This window comes from Salminus brasiliensis, chromosome 6 (assembly GCF_030463535.1).
Source record: "Salminus brasiliensis chromosome 6, fSalBra1.hap2, whole genome shotgun sequence".
NCBI classification, from domain to species: domain Eukaryota; kingdom Metazoa; phylum Chordata; class Actinopteri; order Characiformes; family Bryconidae; genus Salminus; species Salminus brasiliensis.
In genome coordinates, this window is record NC_132883.1 from 21,925,820 (window position 1) to 21,942,839 (window position 17,020).

General features: G+C 39.7%; 1 protein-coding gene across 1 annotated transcript in view; it reads left to right on the top strand.

Annotated features, from left to right (window-relative positions):
- dtx1 (deltex 1, E3 ubiquitin ligase) overlaps window positions 1-16,044 on the top strand; it is a 37,352-nt gene extending 21,308 nt beyond the window's left edge. The window contains exons 4-10 of the mRNA XM_072682026.1: window positions 6,961-7,022; window positions 8,830-8,991; window positions 10,961-11,022; window positions 11,733-11,891; window positions 12,828-12,989; window positions 14,088-14,177; window positions 15,169-16,044. Coding sequence (XP_072538127.1) covers window positions 6,961-7,022; window positions 8,830-8,991; window positions 10,961-11,022; window positions 11,733-11,891; window positions 12,828-12,989; window positions 14,088-14,177; window positions 15,169-15,393 — 922 coding nt within the window. The 3' untranslated portion in view covers window positions 15,394-16,044. The remainder of the gene's footprint in view (window positions 1-6,960; window positions 7,023-8,829; window positions 8,992-10,960; window positions 11,023-11,732; window positions 11,892-12,827; window positions 12,990-14,087; window positions 14,178-15,168) is intronic.
- Window positions 16,045-17,020: the final 976 nt, after the last annotated feature.

Consider the following 17,020-nt stretch of genomic DNA (forward strand, 5'->3'; position numbering starts at 1 on the left):
TGACCATTAATTAATAATTTTATTGAAATTTATTTGTATAGTGCTTTTTACAACTGATTTTGTCACAAAGCAGCTTTACAGAATCAATAATCAGTAAGAGGACAAGATCAACAAGACAGAAAAATCTAAGACCCCCAGTGAGCAATCCAAAGGTGACAGTGGAAAGGAAAAGCTCACTCAGAGCTGGAGGAAGAAATATTAGGAGGAACCAAGACTCACAAGGGGGACCCATCCTCCTCTGGTCAGAACTATTTATATATAGTATAACTTAATATAATCATAATAGTGATGGTAAGAGTAATGAAAGAAATGATGATTAATGGTGGTCATCATAATAGTGGCAGTTAAAGTCCTTCTAAATTTTAACATAGTCATTAGGCAGGTAGCAGTGGCAGGAGGGTGGGCAGCTAGTCTGACACAGGTTCTGTACAGTCTGGACACAGTAGGTATGTTCACAGCAGTGTTTACCTTTGAGGCCAATAGGAACAAAGCCACAAAGGCATGTTCTTGTGTTATTAGCTCTATTTTTTAAATATTCTTCTAAATGATATTCACGGATTTGAAAGGGTCACGCATGAATCACACTGAAAAGGCTCTTACATTAAAATGCTTCTGGAAAAAATGCAGCACTAAAATACTTTGTTGTTCTGAAAATAAATCTTATACAGGGATAGAGTGTAGGGTAAATGCACGTTAAAAAAACGAAGTGGCATTTACTTTCCATATTTTACAGTACGCTGGCATATTTCGATATACAATGCGGGATAATGGAATGTAGTGCCTACACTACAGAATAATCAGGCCAATTTTGATCCTAACACTCCCCTCCCCCAATCCTTGAACAATCCAATCCAAACCCTATCAATCTACTCATTGCCACACTCATAATGAATCATAAATATTAAGCATGTCAGTTTACGAGTCAACATCCTCTCGTAAAGAGAACAGTGAGGAAATTTGGTGAGATTTCAGATAGATTTTCCGAAAAACAGGGCGGTTGGTTTGTGAGCATATCATTGGAAAGTATGGGGTTTTATTCTGAGCAAATCTTGTAGTGCGAGGGATTCGACGACTGAAGGACAAATAGGTTAGGTAAAATTTGTGAATTATAAACTCACATTTCAGTTGACATCTCACTTTCACTGATCTGTTTAAAGATTCTCCTGACCACCGCACAACTAGTTTCACTGAGTAGAATGATGTCTTACCTATTGAGCCCTGATTTTAATCTGGCTTTGGATTTCAGAGCAGATTATGTGGTCTATTATGCGACTATTTATTAGCTGCATTAGTGTGAATTACGTCTATAATGTATTTTTTTTCTTTTTAGCACTTCCTTCGTACTTGGTTGATCAGCTGCTTTCCTGTGTGTGTAATCAGCAATATCAATGTTCTAGATTTCCCTCATTCGAAACCACACATAGCTGTAGTCTTGTCTTGTTCTTCTTGCAGCGGTGCAATGGCTTGTGTTACTGCGCTGTAGAGCGATGTTGTGGTGTGATTTTTGTATTATACTTTCAGAATAAGAGTAAAAGCATGTGTGCGTTTGTGCGTGAAAGCCAATTTGCCATCCAGGCTTTGATACACTGGGGGAAGATGAATAATGGATCAAGGCAAAATGGGTACCTCAGCATAGCGAGAGACACACACACACACACATACCGGCACACGCTAAATGAAGGGACCAAATGCTGAGTAGGTCTAGAGTAGAAACGTTACTGATACTAGATAGAGAGAGACAGAGACAGAAACAGTGAGAAAGAGAGAGAAAAGCAAGATGTTGAGACACTTTGTTCCCAGTCGAGTGGTTCTGGTGGTTAACCTACATGTGCAAAAGATCATGTCACACCCACAGGCCGGTGTGTGAGCATCAGGTTTCCACATTTACTTGCACAGTAAAAAATAAACATAAAAGAAACTGAATACATGAGGGTATGTATCGCCTAGCTGTAATTTGCTGATGTTAATACACACTAACCCCCGTTTCACACTAAGTGCGTGTTAGATCTGCGTCATCTGTGAAGTGTGTGACCTTTTCATTTTTTCAAACCAAAGACAGTCCTAGAATTGTTAGCACCACAACCGCTAGAGGGCACATTCAGGCACACAGCATCAAAAGGTGCACGTATTTAATCAGTGCTAGGATAGAACATATGCAAGCACAAGAATGAAGGAGTTGCCCAATGATGCATTAATAGAGAGTACTATATTAATACTATATACTGTAAGTATTCAGTGCATAAGATTCAACACAGGGTCAGAATCATACATGGGTTGTGTTTTCTTCCAGAATGCTGGATTGAGTCTGTTGGGTCAATGGTCATCTGTTGGTTAGTTCCTATGTAACCCAGCAGCTTGGTTACTAACTATGTCACGATAACAAACCAACCAATGAGCATTAATAGATGAGCATTAATTGACAGCTCCTGAAGACTCCTGAAGAATAATTAAACTAAAAGAAGGGATGAGGATGCTTTTATTTAGGCCAGCAGCACTCAACTCATTACTGACTGAAGATTTTTTTTTACCTTCAATTGACTGTCATTAGTAAGTAAGGGCAGTAGTGGCTCAGCGGTTATTGAGGTTGTGGGTTCAAGACCCAGACTTGGCAAGCTGGCACTGTTGGGACCTTGAGCAAGGCCCTTCAACCTCCCTGCTCCCTGGGTGCCGCAGCAATGGCTGTGCACCGCTCCGGCCATGTGTGCTCACTGTCACTGTGTATTTGATCACAAGTGTGTTTTCATTCACTAGGCAGATGGGTTAAAGGTGGAGGCCGAATTCCATCCGTGTCCAACAGTGATATAGTGATCCCGCAATGGCGACCTTGGTGACCCACCACGTTATTAAATGTGTGAAATCTGATGTGCTCTTGTCACACCTTAGGGGCGTATTTTAGTGAGAAGTGTAAATGAAGCCGCCCAAAGGTTATTCGGATATGATCTGGACATGAAGCACAGTGTAAACCGCCTCTTGAGTAACTCGTCAGACCATATGTTGTTTTTCATCAGTTAGAGACACCTCTGAATCTGTATGCATTGGACAGTTACATTTTCTGAATCGGCCCTGCCGTAGATTCTTGCTTTCTGAAGCGCACTGGTAGTATTCCAGTTCAGTGTTTTTGCTTTTTGAGGCTGTAGTTTTGTGGTGTTTTCTAACAGTCCTTTTCAGTGTATATTATGGCTACTCAATATATCGTTTCAGGATGTGCAATGTCATGTAAGGCAAATGAAATCCTACACATCATGCTACAACTTGCCTGATACAACAGGAAAATCTGTTGTAAATAAAATATATTGGGCAGATAAAATTGCCTCTGGTAGATATCTTCTCATTTCTCGCTTCTTGCCTCTCATTTCCCGTGTCATATCTACAAGAGACAATTTTATCTGCCTGTTTTTTTTTTTATTTTACTCCAACACATACACAGAGTCACAAGATCATTGACTTCTGAAGAAATCGAGTGACAATTTGAAAAGTTTATTAAAATCGCAATACATGTAGCAGAACGACAAAATATTATAATGTCAGTTTTTTTTCCAGTATTGCTCACCCATCTAGCTACTTCTCTGAACTTAGCACAAGAAGTAAAGAAATGTGTGTTTGGTGGATTATTTCTTTGTTGTAACAACTTCTTGGCTATAAATCTTATACCGCTGTTAATTTCCCTTTTAAATTGTGCCACATTTGTAAGGAACATGCATTTGTGGGATGAGCAGCAGAGCTGTGTGTGTGAGTCGCGCCCATGAAACATTTGCCAAATCTTCTCTGCCATTGCCAACATTTTGCTGTTGCTATTGACACTTGTTTTGAGCTTCTTGTACCCCCAGGTGCTGCCAGTCAGGTACCTTGGGCCCTGCTCTGTCTACTCCAAGAACTGGCATGCCATGTTTTGACTGACTAGGGCAACTTCAAGCTGGTGTTCCGCAAAACCAAGTTGTGGCATTATTTGGAGTGTGCCCTATTACCATCTCCTAATTGAAGGCCAAGTTCCATATGACGGAGGGGTATCAGAGACAGGCCGCGAAGAGGGCATCCCAAAATACGACGCAGATTTGCTGTCAAGGTTTCGGCTCTCTCCCCAGACAATCATCTGGCTGCCAGGAGGCCTGCCATGACTACCCTTCACCGTCAGGCCCGTTTGCGCTGGTGTCGGCTACACGTGCACTAGAACCTGATCATGTGAAGCGATATGATCATATGTTCAGCGATGAGTCCTGATTCTGCTTACAGCAATTGGATCATAGGATCAAAGTGTGGAGAAGACATGGAGAACGCTATGGTGATTGGTGCACCAATAGTGTGGAATCTTTTGGTGAAGGCAGTGTGATGATGGTGTAGGGCGGCATCTCCTTTACTGGAAAAACAGATATCGAGATGAAATTCTGCAACCAGTGGCAATCCCATATCTCTGTAGTCTGGGAGCGAACTTCATCCTCCAAGATGACGACAGGGTTTATTAGAGACTACCAACACAACCACGTTGGCTGACTTGCAACAAATGCTGGTTTAAGAATGTGATGCCATCCCACAGCAGTGTGTGACCAGGCTGGTGACCAACATGAGGAGGAGGTGCCAGGCTGTTGCGGCTGTGTATGGCTCTTCCACACGCTACTGAGGCTCCTGTTTGTTAAATGAATACATTTAAGAAACTCCAAACCAGTCAATGGCAGAATAAGCTGTTTGACATTGGCAGAGAGGATTTGGCAAATTTTTCATGAGCGCAAACCTCATTCTCTCATCCCACAAATGCATGTTTCTTACAAATGTGGCACCATTTAAAAGGGAAATCAGGTTTACATACATTTACAGTCACAGAAATAAATACATACTCCAAATGAACAAAAAGTAAGCGGTTTTGGCATAGCAAGTGTTGAGAAGCTACTTTTTAGCATTGCTTTCATTAGGCCGATAAAGCTTGTTTAAAGTAAAATATACGGCTTTCATCATGAGCTTGTGCTTGAGTGGAAGCCTTAAATGTACTTGAGTCATTTTGCTTTTACCTCACTTAACAGAGCTTAACAGAGTCGAGCAGAGCACCAAGGAGGGAGGGGGGGGGGGTCCTTGTCTGCAGTGGCCATTCTAATAAGGAACTATACATAGACTGTTCAAAATTGGCCTCAGTCTCAGAGCACATTTCTGCCTACTTCCTCTTTTACTTGGCACGCGTATATGTGTGCAAATTAGCATCTGTGTTTTAGCCCGAACAGGAAGTGTCTGTTGTTTGAAAGAGATTAGAGAGATGGAGGGAGAGGATGAGGAAAAGCGAGGGTAAGACTACTGTTTCTTTTACTCTTTTGCACAGAGCAGGGCACTGAAGCCGGAGTTGTCTGACACTTTAATAAGAGAGTGAAGGAGAGAAGGACGAAGGACTGGAAAGCAGAATGGAAGAGGAAGAATGGAAGATATGTCTCTGCTGGCTCTAGAAATACGTTTCAACCGACTTTGCTCTTATTAATTCTTTGATTTTATTAGAGAACTGCACCTACTCAGACGAAATACAGTCGTATCATATGCATCTGTCTCAATCCTGATTTCCCTTTTTCTTCTGGTTTTTTTTGGTCTTTCATTTTGCTTGCTTCGGTGCCTCATGGCTTCCTGTTGACAGTTGTCAATGCAGATAACTCCACCAAGCATGTGATGACCTACTTCATTTATTTGTCGGAAAAATGTAGTATTTCAGAAAATGTTCTCAATGACTCCAAATGTTCAGAAACACAGCCAGTGTTAAATCAACACTGACAAATGTGCTGTGTATACAGTACTGTGCAGATGTTTTGGACACCTAAGCACATTATTTATAAAGATTTCTATTTGCAATAAGAGTGTTATTACATGTGTTATTAGTCATAAATACAGTGAAAAGTAACAAGCATTTCGCATTGTACATAAGCTTGGATCAAGTTACCTGATTTAAAATCATTAAACATTGTTTTACCAAAACAGGTGTTGGATTATGGAACAAATAATAATAGACTAATTTTGGTGTTTTACTGATACACAGATAAGCAGCTTTATGATTCTATTTTCTTAAGAGGCGCATATAGCTTTTGCACAGTACTGCATGTCAGCAAATAGATAAACAAAAGCCATACATATTACAGTACTGTTTACTATTTACTGAACATGTACTGACTGCAACAGAGGAAGGCTGTTATTACAGATTATATAGACATACACTGTGTGCATATACAGTTTTATAGATGATAGTGTGGTCTCTACATTGAAACTGGGTTTGGCATATAAGAGCATTCTGCTTATTTTTGCATACTTATTAGCATTAACACTGGGTAATGTGTTTTTATTTTGTTTGGAGCATGTATTTGTTTGTAACGTCTTTTTTTAATATTTGTGTCTGATTGGCGATTAGAGATATACTCAAGATAGTCTGTAAATCATCGTTTTTTATGATATATTAGCAATAGTTGACAGCTTTTTCAGTGGGTGCAAAACTCAGCCTAGATAAAGCTCAACAAACTACTAAGTCACATATAAATCACTAATACTTCCCCAATTATGAAGGAAAACATGTAAAGATTGCAAGGTATAGTGACACACTTTTTGTCGTGTGGTCATCTGTCTTTCTGTCTCTCTATCTCTGTTTCTTGTTATTTTGTTAACAGTGATTGTGTCTACCAGACAGTAAGTGCCTCCTGCCTCTATACTAAATGAAACCTTACTTTTAAGTGGGGAACACTTATAGCAGTGAGCTCTACAAGTCTTCTTGCTCCATGCTTGATTTAAGCTAAAAGCATGTTTCCATGTTTGGAGAGTGAGACGGTCCTTCCCTCGAGGATTCTAAAGTGCTGTTGTGTTTTTATTTGTTTTTGTTGGCTGTTGTCAGCCTATACTGAGACACAGACCTCCACTGTTTATTTGAAATGTAATTGCATTGGCTTTATTATAAATCTCTAGATGAGCACTCACAGTGGTGTTTTTGTTTGTTTTTTCTTTTTTCGACAGGGTACCTGCATTACCTGTGAAAAATCTCTCTGGGTCAGGACCTGTTCATCCAGCACTAGCGGGTAAGTATTCACTTAGATCGTGATACAATTGAAATGAATTTTATTTAAATGATGATTCTATTAGAGATGTCCCGAGCCAGCTTAGTGGCCTCAAATTTAATTTGAGTACCTTAGGTCAAGTATCTACCAATACTGATCTGCTCTGGTCTTTGTGTTTCTATAAATAATACAGCCACACAATTTAGGCCAGTGTGTTTTTTTCTACATGGTTTCAGCAGCATTCTCAGTGTATGGACAAAATTCTGCTTAAATGTCATCTAAGCATTTGAACAACAGATATTATGAGTTTAAGTTTTTGCGTTCCACTGCACTGTCTGAGAACGCTCCTCATCGCTGTGAGTAATGGCCATTTATTTTGCCTAGAGGACACCAGAGGGCTCTTTGCTTACACTAGATTGGGCTTAAAAAAGTCAATACCTGAAATCCACTGGAAAAAGTTTGAATTCATAAGAAGGGATGATGTAATGGACTTTTATTATTATTTGTATTGGGAGGCTTAAATGTAACAGATACAGTTAATTTTTGGAATGAATCTTGAGAAATGTCTGTCTAACGTAAACAAATCATAGATGACGTTGCTTATTTATTTATTTTATATATAGTTATATTTCACTGGATGTTAGGTGGTAACGAATGTTTTATTGAATCATTTTCTGTAACACACGCAAACTAGTCACTTTCTGAATGAGAAATGTGCCGTTAATGTGAATCTTTTACATCGAATGAGTGTTTAATTGCCACCAACTGACAACTGACAAGATTACTGAGGAAGAATACCCTATTGCAGGGATGTCCAATCTAATCCCCAGAGGGCCTGTGTGGCTGCAGGTTTTCATTATAAAGGTTTATTATTTAATCAATTATCTAGTCTGTCAACAACTGATCACATGTGCTTCTGCTTGGCTGGAAAACCTGCAGCTACATTGGTCTATTGCGGAAAAGATCGGAAAACCCTGCCCTATTGCGCCAAGCACTACACTGAGTTATTAATTTCATTTAATTTACAAATATGCCATTTAATTTGTATGGGCCAATCAGAAGAAAGATTTAATTGAGAACATTTAAGAATATATGAGGATTTGGAGCAGGTTCTTATTTATCCTGTTATTATGATTTGAATATGAGCTCTTTTATTTATGTACATAGCTACAAGAAATTCTAGTTTAACTAGCTACTCTCTAACTTTTGCCACCATTACCAAAACTTAACCTCTTAAACGCCTCATAACTACCGGTGGTTCCTAGCTTTTTTTTACCCCTGGTATAACACCCGAGGAACAACTCAGCCAGTTTGCATTACTTTTCATGTAGTTACTGATGGGTAATTCTTAGGGTATAATAAAAGAAGTTAATGGTGAAGTGAGTTAACATTGATGGCAGCTCATGCTGTTGAAACAGTGTAGCTAGACTCTAGTGAGGCTTGGTAACAAATTGATGCCTTAATGAAAAATAAAATTGTAATCTTTGTGAAACATTTTGGAGGGTTTTTCATCTTATAACACTTTGTGTTCATCTCATGAAGGCCAAGCTGCCCAGTTGATGAGTTGAATATGGCCTGTTTAATGTGGCAGAATGCTAAACTCCACACTGCAGAGTTGTGGCCTGTGAGGAACCCAGTTTGACACATATCGTGACCAAATCACATAACAAATGGCAATCAACGGGGTCCAAGCATTCTAGACAACTATAGATCAGTTAACAGATAGAACACAGACAGACAGTTGGCATGGAAAGCAACAAATGTGTGAAAAAACAGAAACTGAAGTTTTCCTCTGGCTTTCTGACAAGGATCATTTGAATTACTTTAGGGATGACAGGTATCCTGATGTGCGCTGCTGGGTTGCCGGTGTGTTTGACTCGTGCCCCCAAGCCCATTCTGCACCCGCCACCAGTCAACAAGAGTGACCTGAAGCCAGTGCCTGGCGTTAATGGCATTCGCCGCAAGACCAAGAAAAAACATCTTCGCAAGGGTGAGAAGGGTGGAAGGCGAATAATGTTTTGTGTGTGTGTGTGTGTGTGTGTGTTTGTATATGTGCGATGTTTTCAGCATATTTGTGTGTGTGAATGTGTTGTAAGTGCTACTGTTTGTTTCTCCCTGTGTGTTGCCTCTGGAGAATGAGCTGAGCTCACTGTTGTGCTGATCTCAGTTGAAACCGTCTGGATTAATATGTGGACTGAGGATGATGGCAGTGAAAGCTGAGCAATCAGGGCAAGATAGCAGACTGCCTCTCTCCCTTAAACAGTATTGTTTCAATAGACTCCTTATTTACTGTTGCAGAATCCTGGCTCAGTGTTTTGGTTGCTTAATGTTGTCATTATATAGTTGCTGTTATGTAAGGCATAATTGATTTTAGAAATATTAATGGCATTACTGAAAAACTTCAATATGTTCAATATACTGTAACCATAGCAACGTGTAATGTTTTCTTACATAAGGGCAAAGTTATTTGCCTACACTCTTAGTGATTCATAGACCACACAATTATTCTGAAATTCCTCCTGAGTGAACATTTCCAAGCATTGCAACTAACAGGATTTTCTTGAGAGGGATTTCAGAGCACATTAGTACAGAATCGCTTCGATTGGAGCTCAACCTGTCAGATAAAAAAACTGATCTATTTCGGGACGAGCTTGTTCTGCTGCTCTGTCATGATTTAAAAAAAGAGTTGGTATCCCTTGACTTAAATGGTCCATTATAGATGCCTCATAGTTACTTAGCTGGCATTCAACTAACATTCAACCGCATATGTATTAAACGCAACTGAAGCCTTAACCCCGTAAAAAGCCTGTGTCCTGCTGGTGGGCCAAAAGTGTTATTACAAACTTCTATTACCAAAGAAGAGCCCCATCAGTTTGTACAGAGGCCCCTGTAGTTACTGAATAATACATCTTAGAGTGTGATAAGCCTTGGAGTGTTAAGGGGTTAAGGTTTATCGTATAAGGTTTATTGTATATTAAATGTAACCCTACACCTAATCTTTAACCTAACCTTGGCCTTGAATCAACCCTAAATTCTAACCCTAACCTTAACCTAAACCTTAAAACTAACCCTAAACCTAATTCTAAAAGGGAATGGTCAGGGTTAAGGTTAGGTGTAGGGTTACATTCAACAGACAGTTATCAGAGTTCAGTTGAATTTAATACATACAGTCTGTGTGTCCGGTATATATGATTTACTTCGACTTCTACCTGTGGTTGCTTTTGACTGTGGATGGAATTTAAAAATATATATTATATACCATATTGATATTGATTGATACCCAATATGATTATTATTTTTTCCAGTTTGATTCATCAAGATTTTAGATTGATTTTGACATGTAATATGCATGACCTTATTAACATTTCTGTTTTGATTGGCTGTTACTAAGTTCATTTGCAAAAATATTGCTGTGATAAAAAAGACAGCAGTGTGCTGAGGACTACCACCATAACTTCAATAATGAAATATTGCCTAAATACTGTGCCATACATTTTCATGCTGTAATGCGATTACCCCAGAGTTCTGGCCCTGTGTCTGTTTTATGATTGTATGATAGCAGCAGAAAGATGTATTGTCTTGTGTATTGGTTGTTTGCTGGTTCACTTCAGCTCCTCCTCCTCTGCCACAGGCACATTCTTTATGAACAGAGCTAGACCATATTGATGAAAGTGAAGTATTAAAACTGTGACAATTAGTTAGACATTAGTAGCTACAGATGCTTATATTTCTCTCACTGTTTCTATGACTTTATTTCATGGAAATTTGCACAGATGACAACACTAAAAGCTATTTCTCTGAAAATGCTTGAGGACATATTTCTGAATGTGGGACATTCCTTTTATGAGTGTTCTGTGGTTTTGTGACCTGAATTGACAGGTGTATCTGTGTGTGTGTGTGTGTGTTTGTGTATCTGCGTGGGCTCATGTGTGCATCGGTACGCGTTGCTTCATTACTAGGCAAAAGCCCAGAGGATGTGGTGCGCAGATACACAGAGAAAATCAGAGCAGCTCCTGATGAGGTGAGTGCTGCCCACTCATTTCCTATATGAATCTAAGAAAACACTGACCGAATCTGAGAACACTGTCTAATCTCTACCAGAGAATGCACTGTACTCATTTTGGAAAATCAGATTGGTTTTAATTTTACTTTACTTTAGAAGCAGTTCATATTATAGCAGTTTATAATATGAAATATAAGGTCAGTTTGTCTCCAGATTAATGAGTTTATTTATTTAATTTAATTACTACTTATATGTTTGAAATTCCAGAATGCAGTAGGTATTTACTTAGGGGATTTAATGTACAACCTAATAACAGCACCAAAAGTGATTTTTACCATGTTTTGTTACCATGTTTACACATTTGTGAAAGAGGAACATTATTCTATAGGGGCATCTTTTTGATTAATTCATTGAATTATATAGTATTTTATTATATCTGTATTTCATTCACATTGAAATTTAAATACATACATTGAAATACTGCTGTTACTGTTACCAATGTTACTATAACATTTTAACATTTGTATTAGTATTTTGTATATGTATTTGTTATATTAATTACAGACACAGCGTACGGCACAATGTACAGTGTTACGTGTTTTAGAGAATGTATACAGCCTCTGAAAGAGCTGAGATGGTCCCATGTTTGTGTTATTGTGTTGCTTTTAGTGTGCATTACACACATTAATACTGTTTGACCTGCTGACCTAATTTTGTATCGCGATTAGGACTGTACCATCTGCATGGAAAGGCTGGTGACATCATCAGGCTATGAAGGTGTGCTAAGTCATAAAGGCATTAAGCCGGAGGTGGTGGGCAAACTGGGCAAGTGTGGCCACGTGTATCATCTTCTCTGCCTAGTAGCCATGTACAACAATGGCAACAAGGTAGGGACACGGAGTGAAAAAAGTGACTTCCAAATTAAGGCTCTCTCATACGTTAAAGCTTTATGAAGACAATAAACAGTTTTAATCTGTTGTCATTATTGCTTAGTGTTATATCAGCTGAAGCGCCTACCTGTTCCTGGCACGAAATTTTTTAAGTACAATCAGTGTTCATCCTTCTTAAAATAACTTTTTCTTCTTTTTATTTGGCATCCATCATTCTGGACACTATAATTCTGTTGACTGATTTTCTCAACTACTCTTTTATTGTTCTGTCCCCCCCTTTTTGTTGAGGGGTGCAGGGAAGGTTTTCATATTTTATCATTAACTGTGTGCTTTTTGGAAATCTGTTAACTATTCACAGTAACATACATTTTGACCACAGGTATTTATAGACAAGCTGTGTCTGTGTATCTATCTATCTATCTATCTATCTATATATATATATATATATATATATATATATATATATATACTATAGATTAGATATAAAACATCATTAGATATATAACATTTAATATTTTAATTATTATTTTAATATTTATTTTCTTATTTATTCTTATGTTTTATTATTTATAGCACAAATAAACATGAACGTATTGGCACCATGTATAATGACAGGCATGGGCTAGAGGGGTATAAAGCCTCCCGCCCCCTTTGAGCAGTGGAACTGTGTTCTCTGGAATGATGCTGCTCCATCCAATACTTTTGGGATGAGTTGTGGAGATGAGGTGGGGTGGTAGTCATCTAACATCCTGACCTCACTACTGCTCTTGTCTCTAAATGCAATCAAATCCTCACAGCAGTGCTCCAAAATCTAGTAGAAAGCTAGGAAAGCAGTTACTATAACAAAAGCTCTTTTTAATACACTTTTGTCTAAATAGTGTACGTTTAGTTTGCAACAATAATAAGTTTACTGTGCGTGGTCTTCCTTTCTAGGATGGCAGTTTGCAGTGCCCTACATGTAAGGCCATCTATGGGGAGAAGACAGGCACGCAGCCCCCTGGGAAGATGGAGTACCACATCATCCCCCACAGTCTGCCTGGCTACTCTGCATCAAAGACTATACGAATAGTCTACGACATTCCTGCTGGCATACAAGTGAGTATGTGTGTGTGTTTGATTAAATGACCATTTTGCTTTTTCTCAGGCTTACATGATTCCACTGTACTGTATTTACCTGCAGAGTGGCAAAAAAGTATTATCAATTGCACTACGCAATATTATAAGAAATGGGGGCTTAATATAGTCTTAGGCCCTGTCCACACATTTTTTTTTAAACAGTTAATGTTTTAATGTCCAAGTTGAATATGTGTGGATGGAGCCTTAGAAAACAGCAAATATGGACAAACAACACAGATATATAATACGGAAGCCCACAATTAATTAAATAAGCGGCATTTCTGAGGTCAAACGATAAATGAATTCAGTAATCAGCCACTTTGTACTTGGACCCCTGAAAACACCACAGCATAAATCTGGAGTCACGTCTCTCCCAGTGACCGCAAACCTCAAAGCATTACAAATGGAGCTTGTAATTTAGGAGCACCGTGTGGCCTATTGCTTTCTGTCCTTGCACCCTTTACCTGAGAGCTCTGCTTCAGTAGATTGTTCTGGGTCATTCCATCACTTGTGAAACCCTACACTGCTCCATTTAGTCAGGTAATCGATGTGTAATGTGAATTACGCAGAATTATGTGACCTGTACATTTGTCAAATGAAACCTAATGATGTTTCTATTTTGCAGAAGCCTGTAGCTGTATGTTATACACCAACTGACTATGCTAAGCATATGTTGTGGATAGATTCTACAGCAGCAGATCAATAGAATGCTGAACGTTTGAATTTGATCCTAACTGGTGCTGCAGTCTGTGTTAATTCCCACTCTATTCCTAGCAGGCAGTGTCAATATAAAGCAGTTAAAATGTGGAGTGTTGTCTGTGCAGTGGCGCATGGTGTGAGGAGTGTGACATTTGTTTATGTTTACTGTCTCTGTGTTAAAGATGAAGCCATGAACAGCCCCCCATAGTTCTAAATAAGACCTCTCTGATAAAGCCACCCCCCTTTGTGGATGCCTCAGGGCATCGTTAGTATTTTCCTCACCGCAGCACGCTAATTAAGAGAGAGAGAGAGACAGAGAGAGACAGTGAGTGGCCTTATGTGTGTGTTTGTTTATGTTTGGGTCTCTTTTTTACTCAGACCACGGATCATCCTAACCCCGGAAAGAAGTTCACAGCACGTGGTTTCCCTCGGCACTGCTACCTACCCGAGAACGAGAAAGGAAGAAAGGTGAGTTCATGAGTTTGTAACCATGTTGTGAGAAGATGCTTTTATCACCACAGAAGTCATCCACAGAGTACACAACACCACGCACAAGATGTTTAAGATGGGATTTACAAGCTTAGCAATCTGTACACGCTACAGTCAAAACACTGTAGATAACTGTATTCATGCTTTGTGACACTGAACACCCATCAATCAGTTTTAGCAAGACGTTATCACCCTCCTGAGACACCCTAACCAGTTCTATACATCCATCACAATCACTCTGCCTGCATTTCAGCAACCACAATAACAAAAGAAAATAATAGAATACTTTTCATAGCGCCAATCATTGCAAAATAACCTCATCAGTTGGAAATCAAGAAAAAATATTAGCATCTCTCAATGGAAACATCTCCTAACTTTGGACTTCTAACATACCATGTTGAACCCTTCAGAGCCATTCCCCAAAACCAGAAGCATTCCATCCCATCACACAACCGCATACATTCGGACACACATGTACGCACACACTTACAATCGTAAACAAAATTCCAATAATGAACAACTGCATATATGTGAGCAAGATTATTACAATTATTCATTATTATAAATGTTTTACTTTTCCAATGTTTGTGCTTCAGATGGTTTGTTCTACGTTTATCCTACTACCCTCTACCCCTATCACCCCTGAATTAACACCACCACTGTCCTGAGCTATTTGTTTGTTACCCATATTGAGATGCTTTTGGAAATAAATAATTAAGACCTAATAGTCCTCTGATGGGTGGTGGTGGGTAAATAAATAAAGGCAATTTTTTGTCAACCAAGATGTCTACACTGTGACTAATTGGTCCACCAGTTGTCTTAAACGTGACAGCCCTACTTTCATCATACTTGCAGTCGATAAGCTGTACATAGTTCAGTTGTATATACGGTATGTTAGGTATGCTTAATTTGACTTACATTCATATGCACAATAAGAAATGACAGAAAATGTTCAATTCCTCTGTCCTAGGTGCTGAAATTGTTGATCACGGCTTGGGACAGACGTCTGATCTTTACCATTGGGACCTCCAGCACCACCGGAGAGTCGGACACAGTAGTTTGGAACGAAATTCACCACAAGACTGAGTTTGGCTCCAACCTCACTGGACACGGCTACCCTGACCCCAACTATTTGGACAACGTTCTTGTCGAACTGTCAGCCCAGGGTGTGGGAGTAGACAACCTAAAGGACTGAGGAGACTGAGGAGTACTGTGAGCTGCAGTGGATCTCACACATGCAAACACAACTCACACACACCTTCCTCCTTTGGATGACCTTCTGACCTTTAGAACGACCTCCGGCCACTAACCAAGGCCAAAAGGGACAAAGGGGACAGATGCCCAAATCTGGCATTTAAAATACACACATAGGCAGATGAGTGTCTGTGTGAGGTGTTCTGAGAAAGGTATGATGTGGGATAACATTAACATGTTATATCTGATTCTCGATATCCCGATTGACCACCAGTCATTGCTATCATCTGATACGGAGGAATTTTTTTCTCTTTGCAACCAAAAATGCTACAGGAAGTGCTCTTTGTAAGGCCAAGTGAACAGTAGACCATTGCTTGGGTACACACTCAGAAAGATTCAGACAAGTCAGCGAGTCAGTCGATAGGTCAGTGAATCGTACTGGGCAGCGTGGAGAACTGTGGTTTCCATGGTGATTTTTTTTTTTTTTTTTTTTACCCAGGCCTCTGAGGATAGATGCGTGCGAGTGTGAGGGTTAAATGGCAGAGCTGAACACCTCTGTACTTTTCATGCTTAGATGATTTACTACGGAGACATTTGAGGTGTAGCTCATGGCCTGTTGATTGATGGTCTCCGATTGTCTGATATGTTAGCCTGTTTATGTATGGGGTGGTGTTGGGGGGCTGTTGGGGGTGGCGGGGGGATTTAGGTTAGATAGTGTTTGCTTTTGTAAGGCTTGTGTTTTTCCTGATCTTTAGATCAATTAGCCAAGATTAGGGCTAAGCCTTGAGTTCATCTGTGAAAGGCTTGCTGAAATCAGAGTGTATAGAGTGCTTTGTTTTTGAACAATAAGGAGCTGTTTTCCTGAAAAAAACATTTATTCTCTCTCTCCCTCTCTCTCCCTCCGTCTTCACCGCTGTTCCAAGAGCCTTGAATTTGAAGACACTAGACTTCGTTAGTATGTTTAGCAAAGCCTTAGCTCCTCCTAGCTACAACAAGGAGATTTAGGCTGATAAAGTACTGAGCTGGGCTCACTCTGACCAGACCTGAACAGATAAATCACAAAGCCTTCGAAACTATGCTTCCTTTCAAGGTTAAACTCATTTGCAGTGACTGGCTCTGCCCTGCCAAAGCCCTCGCTGAGGAGCACACGCTCATTATACCGCCCATGGAGACAGCAGAGCCATGAGTGTGATCCATCATGGCCTGGGAAGTGTGAATGCGTGTTTGTTATTGCATTCATAAGCGCTCTCCAGTCCTTGAGCAAGAGTGTTTTTCTCGTGTTCCTCAGTGGAATATTTCACACCCAAGAGATTGTGTGAGATACCACCAATCAGATCCATTGTGCAGCTGAAGCATTGATCACAAGGCCTCTGAACAGTGAACAGTGGTAGCCATTCTGAACCATTAGCATGGTCTTGAAGTGATGCTAAGCAGTATATGTGTGCTGGCTACCACATTGAGAACGTTTATCCAAACGTTTTATCCAAATACGGAGGCAAAGCTTTGCCTGGAGAGTCGGAGACGTCTTCAAAATATTTCTTCTGTACCTGGAGCTGTGTTACCCAGTGCTGTTTTGGTCATTTGAGAGGGGGAGATATGTACAGTGCTTTTTTGGAACCATGAGGGCC